Source organism: Rattus norvegicus, chromosome 10, assembly GCF_021556685.1.
Source record: "Rattus norvegicus strain SHRSP/BbbUtx chromosome 10, alternate assembly SHRSP_T2T, whole genome shotgun sequence".
In the NCBI taxonomy this organism is placed as follows: domain Eukaryota; kingdom Metazoa; phylum Chordata; class Mammalia; order Rodentia; family Muridae; genus Rattus; species Rattus norvegicus.
In genome coordinates this window covers 69,362,389-69,371,946 of record NC_141543.1, presented here as the reverse complement: position 1 = coordinate 69,371,946, position 9,558 = coordinate 69,362,389, and the positions used below count along the sequence as shown (strand labels likewise).

At 47.0% G+C, this 9,558-nt stretch overlaps 1 protein-coding gene across 1 annotated transcript; it reads left to right on the top strand.

Moving 5' to 3' along the window:
- The first annotated feature begins 378 nt into the window (after window positions 1-378).
- On the top strand, window positions 379-9,471 carry Tmem97 (transmembrane protein 97). The gene is given in 3 exon segments (NM_001008334.1): window positions 379-520; window positions 7,361-7,505; window positions 8,518-9,471. Coding segments are annotated over 3 exon segments (531 nt in total). The 5' UTR covers window positions 379-394; the 3' UTR covers window positions 8,778-9,471.
- Window positions 9,472-9,558: the final 87 nt, after the last annotated feature.

Here is a 9,558-nt window from a genome sequence, read left to right as displayed (position 1 = left end):
CCGCCACTCTGCGCTCTGGCTTCACTGGTCGCGGGTCCCAATACGGAACAGAACCAGAGAATGAAGGACACAGGGAACACAACCGCACACAGCCCCACACTTCGCACGCCCATCCGTGGACGTGGACCGCACAGAGCCCCGCCCCGTCGCGCGGTCCACCCAGCAGCCAATGGAAACCGCAGGTAGGCCGTCACTCAAACTATAGCCGGGGTGCCCCGCTGTCCTACGCCCACCCGCGAGCCGCGTCTGTTTCCTCCACCTCGACCAATAGGCACTGCCTACGTAAGCCGGGGGCCGGGCGGCGCGGCCCACAGCGCGGGCGCGGGGCTTCTAACCACGTCGCAGTCTCCTAACGCAGGCGTTGTTGGTCGTGTCTCAACTGACGGGAGGTAAAATGGGGGCTGTAACAGCCAGGCGCTGCGTCGAGTGGCTGCTGGGCCTCTACTTCGTCTCGCACATCCCCATCACGATGTTCATCGACCTGCAGGCGTTGCTGCCGCCCGAACTCTACCCGCAGGAGGTGAGGCTCAGGGGTCCCCACGTGGCCATCCCGATTTTTGTTGGCTCCGTGCCTGACTTCGACTCCAGCCGGCTGTCCCAAGCCGTTGATCACCGCTTTGTTCTTTTCAGAGCAGAACTGAGGGTGCAACCCAATGGTAGGGCGCATGTCTAGGAGGTCCTGGCTTCGAGCCCCATGTACTCGCCAAACCTTTGCAAACCCTTTGCCTGGGTATACTTCGCTCCCATGGTTCTACCTACAGCACGTGGCTGAGGGAAGTTGCCTGGGTGAACCAGCGTCTGTCACTTGTTGGATCTGTTGTGTTTGAATGGGCTCTAAAAGTCCAGTGTAATCCCAAGGGGGGTGGGGAGAACCCCACGTAGAATAAAGTGACTGAAGGGTTAGCCCCTGGTTCGTGCTGCATAGCAACCGTACACTTCTGGGTCTGAATCTAGCTTGAGCAGCAGTTGAGGAAATGCCGCTTTTTCAAGTCCGTTGTTTAAATTGAGTTTGAAGATGAGCTACCATTCCCTGCGCATTGGAGAGCATTCTTTGACCCAAACTTGAGGGACCTCACCACTTTATCTGGATCTGTAAACTCCATAGAATTCTGCATGCTTCTCCAATCTGCTGACTGACTTACCACCTAAAGATTTGATTTTTATCTCTAAAACGCTCTTTAAATTTTTCTTCTCTGCAGGGCAGTTCTTAATCCATAAATTCTAAATGGTGTCTGCAAATGACGTGTGCCTTGTGTCCTCTGAGAGGGCATGGCACTGGAACTGTCACCAGAGTTAGGATCAGCAATGTCACCCCCATTCCCTTGAGGTTTCTTTTTGGTTTGTTTGTGGAACCACACACTTATGAAGACCTTTGATCCACCGGGGAACCCGTAGGTAGTGTGTGGCAAGAGCACTGGTCTGTGGAGCTGCTTTCCCAAGAACTAACCGGCTGCCTATCTGGGCATGTTGAGGGCCCTATGGCTCCTACTTTTTACCCCCCTAAAATAATAATCGTTCATTTGAGTACACTGCAAGAGGACCTCGGGCCAGACCAGTAACTGACATACCACCTGTATGTACCCACAGCTTTAGATTGTAAAGTCCAAGGCTCCTTGGTGAAAAACATTTGCCAGCATGCACGAAGCCCTGGATCAAATCCCAGCATCAAGTCAGTGTGTCTGCCTATCATGTTGTAGATTTGTTTCACTTCTCTAAAACACTGTCATAAATGCAGTGGCTTACTTTACCCCAACCTTATTCTTAGGCTGCTTGGAGGTTAGAAATTTAGAATGGTAGGTCTTGGACTCAAAGGCAGACTCTGCTCCTTACCTCTTCCAGTTTCGTGGTGGCCACCAGTGGGTTTGCAGAGCTGCGGATTACACTCAAGACCTCACGCTTGATATGCACACAGTTTACCCACTGAGCTACAGGTCTGGACCTTTCTTAGGTTGTGGCCCTTTCATTGCAGTCTCTGCAGGTCATCCATCATATTGTGATTTCATCTGTATTCACATCTCTCTGTGCCTTTCATAAGGTCACTTGTAATTCATTAGGACCCACCATGTAACCCAGGAAACCTCCCCTTTGAATATCCTTCTATACATCTGTGGTCCTGTTGGTCATGGGTTAGGACATGATACCTTTGAATGCTGTCCGTCTGCTGCCACAGAAGGACCGGAAAACTAAAGAGACAATCAAAACTTGCACTAGCTATAGCTGGCCGTGAAGAAGGGGAGTCACCACTTCTTTGGGGTTTGGTAGCAGTGGAGTAAAACCCAGGGCTTTGCATATTGAATTGAGCTGTACTGGATTTATAGGCATCACCTGGTTTGAGTGACAGGTTTTTGTTTTTTTTTTTACACTAGGGCTTCACTCCTTTGAAAAGCCTGCCTCTGCTTCCCTGGCAATTCCTGGTTTATCTTCAGGCTGCCTGTATCTATCCTTGCTCACCACTCCTGAAATACTAAATGTGACCAGCATCATTCAGACCACCATTTAAGCATTTTATTTTTGTTTGTTTTTCAAGATGTCTCACTGTGTAGCTCTGGCTGTCCTGTAACTCAGTATCTAGGCCAGACTGGTCTCAAACTCACAGAATTCTCCTGCCTCTACCTCCCAAATACTTAAAGCTTATTGCACCATGCCCAATCTCATATTTGACCTGATGAACTTTGAGCTTCCTGTTAATTACTTTTATTCTCATGTTGTAATTGTCATCTCAGAATAATGTTGACTGCCTCAGTCTGTTAACCTAGGCCCAGTCCTGGAAGCTTCTAGCCTCTGGACAATCTAACCTAGGCTCAGCCTCTGAGACTTCCTGCTGAATAAGCTCACCCTTTCCAGCTCTTCCTGGACTCTCACTGGCTGGTTCACTCGGCCGTCCGACTCAGACTCCTCTCAAGCTGACTTCTCAGTCTGGGCCTCCTGAAATCATCTGCTTGGCCTTAAACTATCACTGGCAATCTGTTCTAACCTGGCTCCTTCTCATGCTCTGTCTACAGTAGCTTGTTCTCTCTGCAACCAGTCTCTGTAAAACTCTCCCAGTAGACCCGCCTCTCTCCTTCCTCCCTTTTCTCTCTCTGCTCTGTCTCAAGTGGCTTCCCTTCCCTTTCCTAGTGAGTTGGGCAGATCCTATTGTCAAATCTTTCTCTGATTCATCACTTTGCCACTCAATTAGGTATCACTTTCAAACATAGGTGCTTCATTTTACAAACTAAGTTTACCTTCGTTGTTTGGGATGAGAGGTAGGTTCTGATGGTGTGTCTGTACTCCAGCCAGAGGGAGTAAAATTGTGTGCTAAGGGCTGAGCTACACAATGGCTAGAGACAGTTTTCATCATAAATAACAACCTCGGGGATCACAGTGTGATCAAATGTCCTACAACAACTTCCAGCATAGGGATGTAGTCATGCACATGGTGCTAGGTTTCATGTCTAACCCTTTACCTCTGTCCCCTTTTGCCTTTTGCAATTTTATTACCGTGTGTGGGAGTACATGCTGCAATGCATATATGGAGGTCACAGGACAATTTGTGGGTCAGTTCTTCTCTTCTTCTACCTTTATAGGAGTTTTGGGCATTGAATTTCGGTTACCAGGTTTGTGTACCAAAAACTTTACCCAGAGAACCATCTTGCTGGCCCTGCCTTATGTACTGGCCCAAAACTGTGCGTTTCTGTTGTTGATTATTAAAAGCATAAGCCTGCAGCACCCTGCCTTGGAAGACCATCCCGTTCCCATCTTGTTGTTTTTGGATGGAGGAGTGATGATTTTGTTGCTTCTCCATGAAGAAAATAATAGCCCGTGACTTGAGTCAGCCTCAGTGTCCTGAATGCTACCTGAACTTATAAAGAGTTCTGTGGAACTGCAAGACCGTCTCTATAAAATAGCAAAGCAGAAATTTACAACTGCCCCTTCCCAAGAACAGTAAATCACTAAAACGTATTATCTAGAGGTTTTTTTCCTAAAAATGTAGATGGCCTCGGCAGTTGGACTGAAATTTGCAAGCTAAATTTTTTTTTTTTTTTTTGCTGTTGTTTTAATCAAATCACATGAGCTAAATAAAAACCATTCTGATACAGCTAAAAGACTTGAGTTTGGGTTTAAATAGGGAAGATTTTGTAGTATCTCTTGCAGCTGAGAGAACCCATTCTGTTAAAATAAGAAAAATGTGTGAGCCTGTAGGTCTGCAGGATTCAGTAGCCATGAGTTCAGAAAGATGTTGTGTCTCAGGTAGGGTGTAGTGTAAATGGAAAGTTTCTTCTTTTCACCTTGGGGTTGGGGCTTAAGTGAAGAGCAGTTGCATGCTTACATTGGTTAAACTGGAGCATCCTCAGGTCTGGACAAGCCAGCCTCCTTCACCAGTTCGCGGCTGGTGTACAGGCCACTGTGTTAACTCACTGCCGCTGAACACCACAGAAAGGTCACTGGCACTATTTTACCAGATGAGCAAATAGTGTGGTGCTGTTAAGGGTCTGGCTCAGAGCCAGGCCCTGGGCCTCCACTCTTGAAGCCCCCAGCACCCTGCTGGGGACCTTGTCTTTGTCATCCACGCACTCTGTCCAGGCTGTTCTGGCAGCAGGTAGGTGGTAGACCCCTATGGGGGCCAACAGATTGGGAGTGGGGCAGCCAGCTTTGCAGATCTTATCCTACAACCTCTCAGCAGACCTGCGGAGCAGGCAAACCGCAGACATGGTTTACAGCAACATTCACATACTCCCCTCTGAAGTAGATCTTCCAAGCTAGTAGCTGTGAAGTGAAGCCCTGTGTGCTGATGCACAGCTCTATTCCCAGCACCCAGGAAGTGGAGGGTCAGGAGTTCAACGCCAGTCTAAGCTAGAGAGACCCTGTTCTCAAAAAACAAAATGCGGGGTTGGGGATTTAGCTCAGTGGTAGAGTGCTTACCTAGGAAGCACAAGGCCCTGGGTTCGGTCCCCAGCTCCGAAAAAGAGAACAAAAAAAAAAAAAAATGCAAAGGAAAAAAAAAAGAATACAGTCTAACCTGCTAAATTTACAGATGAGGAAGTGGAGTCTCCAGAGGGCTGATTTAACCTTTACTGCCCTGAAGAGTGCTCAGGAGGCAGGGACATTGCCAAGAATGAAAGTTATATGTGCTGATGCCTATGACCCCAGCTGATGCCTATGACAAGAGCTTTTCTGTGTTTCACAGTAGCCAGCCTGTCTTTGCTGTTACTTGGTGTTGGTTTGTTGGTTGGTTTGTTTTTGAGATGTCTCCTGTAGCTCAGACCTAACCTCCAGCTAGGCTTGCCTTGAACTCCCCCACCCCCGTCCTCCTGCTCCATCTTCCAAGTGCTGGGATTGCTATGTGCCACAACATAACAGCCTTTATCTTCTGATTAAAAATTAACACAAAAATATCTCTAGATTTTCCATTATAAGATAAACACACTGAAGCTGCCTTTATCCACCATATCCCAACACTTAGTTTGCTTTGAAGCTGTAAGAGTGCCACCTCCAGGCTATTTTTTGTAATGTTAATTTGTTTTTTTTTTTGTTTTTTTGTTTTTTTTTTTATTTTATGTAGATAAATACATTGTAGCTGCCTTCAGACATGCCAGAAGAGGGCATCAGATCCCATTACGGATGGTTGTGAGCCACCATGTGGTTGCTGGGATTTGAACTCAGGACCTCTGGAAGAGCAGTCAGTGCTCTTAACCACTGAGCCATCTCTCCAGCCCCCGTTAATTTGTTTTTGAGACAAGATGTCACTAGCCCAGGTTAGCCTTTACCAAGTATGTAGCTGAGGATGGCCTGGATTCAGGATGAATGACAGCACCCAGCCCCTAGCTTCTGGCTCCTCTAAAGCACAGGTTGGACAGCTGCAGTCTCACCTGTAAGCACGTCATCGTGCATCTGCAGCCTTTGATTTGCTAGGTTGATGGTGAGGAACCAGACTGCTGACTCCTGCCCAGCTGGTCTCTTAAAAGATAAATGAGAATAAACGTATTTGTAATATTAGGATTAAAATGCCCATAATAATAATGTCTCCAGAGAGGTTAGATTTACTTCCTTCTCCCCTCCCCCCAAGATAATTCAACTGGTTTCTGCATTTGAAGTATCTCACTTTTGGACTTGGATATGCATTTAAAATATCAGGATGGGTTTTTCACTTCCTTACCAAAAACTGGTAGAGGAATGTAGGTTGATGTCAAGGCAACACATGATTGGACAGTAGAGAGTGGGATGGGGACAAAGTTTTTGTAAGGTGGTAGAGAGGAGGGAGGAGGAGATCAAGATGGAGTCTAAGTTTATCTCGTCTAGGTGGGTGGTTTATATCTTTATCAACTGGCAGTGAATTTATTGTATAGATAAATTGAGAATTTAACATGTAAATCTAATTGCTAAATTACAAGTTTCTGGAACTTTGATTCTACTGGGCTAAAGAGGACAGTGCACGAAAGAGATGGCTGAGAGGCAGTTGGAGCATGGGGATCTGGTTCTGTTGTTTGTGCTGAGTGAGAATACACAGGGCCCGCAGAACAAGATGTGTGTTTGTGTGTCAGGTGTAGTAACTACCGCCTAGGGGACCTCGCAGAGAGGACGGCTAAAAGGGAGACAGCCAGGAGTGGGCAGCTTGGGGACCCCATGGCAGAGCAGCAGCCAGAGCGAGCAGGTCTGACTCGAGGGAACTGATAGCTAATGATCCTTTTTAATTTTTCTACAACAGAGGAACAGCATCCTGAGTAAGGAGCTGACTCTGTAGCTCTAGAGTAACATGCCCAGATTTGTGCTATCACAGAGTTAAGAACAAGTACAGTTGCACTAAAACAGGATTGGAAAAGCCAAGAAAAACTTACTGTGGAGAGCAGGTGACATTTGAATTATGGTTAGTTAAGTTTTTATTAGTGACCACCTAGGCCAATGGTTTTCAACCTGTGGAGGTAACCTTTTAGAAGTCTAATGACTTGCTCACAGGGGTTGCCTAAGACCATTGGAAAACAGATAGTTACATTACGATTCATAACAGTAGCAAAATCACCACTATGAAGTAGCAACAAAAATACTTGTATGGTTGGAGGCCAACTCAAAACGAGGAACTGGGGGTTGGGGATTTAGCTCAGTAGTAGAGCGCTTGCCTAGCAAGCGCAAGGCCCTGGGTTTGGTCCCCAGCTCCGGAAAAAAAAGAAAAGAAAAAGAAAAACAAAAATGAGGAACTGTATTAAAGGTCACAGCATCAGGAAGGTTGAGAGTCAGTGCTGTAGACATAAGAGCCAGCAGAGTTAAGTGACTGCTGCCACCAGGGCTGCACAAGGGACTCTTAGTCAAGGACATTGGTGCACTGGAGCCACTGAACCTGTGCGGGCCACGAGGCCATACTCACTGTGACCCTATCTTTTTCCAGTTCAGCAACCTGTTGCGGTGGTACTCTAAGGAGTTCAAAGACCCTCTGATGCAGGAGCCCCCTGTGTGGTTCAAGTCCTTCCTGTTTTGTGAGCTTGTGTTCCAGCTGCCTTTCTTTCCCATTGCAGCATATGCCTTCTTCAAAGGTTTGTACAGTGCGGGAAATCCTAGTTTTGCCCAGAAATCTCTTGGAATGAACCCCTGTAGCTAGAAGGATCTAGTATCCACTAGCACATGTGTCACCAGAGACCATTAAACGAGGCTCAGCTGATGTCCTAAGCTGGGCTGATTCAGTAATCTGAAAGTCCCTCATATGAAACCTGAGGCTAAGGACAATCTTGTTCTCTTATTATCCACTACTCACAAACATGTTTTCTTTTATCCTTCGCCTGACTTTCCACCTAGATTAGCATATTGCCTTATAAGCAGGAAGTATCAACCTAATCCTTGAAGAACTTAACTGCTCATTTATAAGTTATTCCTGGGGTTGGAGAGACCGCTCAGCGGTTAAGAACACTGGCTGCTCTTACATGTTTGGTTGGGAGTCTAGCCTTTAATGGCTGAGCAACCTTCCCAGCCCTACTAACTGCTCTTCTAAAGGACCTCAATTTGGTTTCCAGCACCCATGTGGCAGCTTGTAACCACTCCATAACTCCAGTTCCAGGAGATCCAATACCCTCTTCTGGCCTCAGGACACTGGACACTAAATACATGCAGGGAAAACGCAAACAATAAAATGTATGCCTACTTGTCATCATATGATTAGTGACTTTATGAAGTAGCTGTGCCTGTCCTTGGAAACTAAGCTTATAGAATGGAAAAGCTTTTATCTCCCTGGGATCCTACCTGTGAATCACTTTATGGGTAGCGGGCAGACTGTGACCAGACTGGCTGATGTTTGCTGCCTCTGTTTACTGAGCTTGATGCCAACCCTTACCCTCTCTGAACTGGGTGGGTCCTAGCTGTCATGCAAGCTTACCTGTTGAGCAGTGCAGCACCTGGTTTTCATGTGCATAGTCTGAGTTTCCACAAAGGAGGCAGAACCATTGAACTGAGAGGAGCAGACAAGCAGGGATGATGAGGCAGAGCATATCCCAGACACCCCTGAAGTCGCCACACCTCTCAGCCTAATTACCCTGTTCTCTTCCTCTGCTTCAGGAAGCTGCCGATGGATCCGAATCCCTGCAATCATCTATGCGGTTCATACCATAACAACTTTAATTCCAATCCTCTATACGATTCTCTTTGAGGATTTCTCTAAAGCCATTGCTTTCAAGGGACAAAGACCTGAGAATTTCCGTGAACGACTGACCCTCGTAGGTGTCTATGCCCCCTATTTAATAATCCCCCTTATACTCCTCCTGTTCATGCTTCGGAACCCTTACTACAAGTTTGAGGAGAAAAGAAAGAAAAAATAAGGGACAGCCACTAGCCTGGTAGGAAAGGAAGATCCCACAGCACAGTTGCCTTTTGAACAACACAAGTTGCTGCAGCATTTGAAACACCAACAGCAGTGCATACGAACAAGATAGTGGCAAGGGCCATGCCAAGCCTTCACCTTCCAAGGGCTAAATAGGCCACCAAGTGACAGCAAAATGGTGCCAAAGCTCTACTACAGCACTGCTAAGAACCGACAGCTGAGAAGCCGGATAGCTCCTGACCTAGAGTGCACACACCTAAGTCCTCAACTGGACCTTGATAGCCAACAAATGGGAGCAGTGTCTTGTCTCTTTAGCACCTTTAACATGGTCTCCGGCCCACATGAGTCCAAGCCAGAAATGGGTCACAGTGGAAGGAAGGCACCTCCATTTCTATCTTGAACAGATCACCTGGTCTCTGAGTTATTCTGGCGCTAACTCCATGAACCGCTCTTCCACACGTCTGTCCCTACTCTGGCATCTTGCACCACTGGGCTCCACAGTACATCCATTTGTCCTTCCCATGTGTGAGGGTAACTGACTGTCCAGTGAGTGTCGCTGTTTGGTCCACTGGCTCTCCTTACAGAAACAAAGAGCAGCGGTGCGAGGCAGTGCTGGTTTTGCTCACAAGCCATATTGCTGTGGTTATTACTGTCTGACTTGTGTGTCCAGTCCAAATAAAGGTAGCTGCTGATCACTGCCTGGTTTGTTGAGTGGATTGGGGGTGGAGTGGGGTGGGGGAAGTTGTAGAACAGCTCAGAGGGGCTGGAAATACATGCAC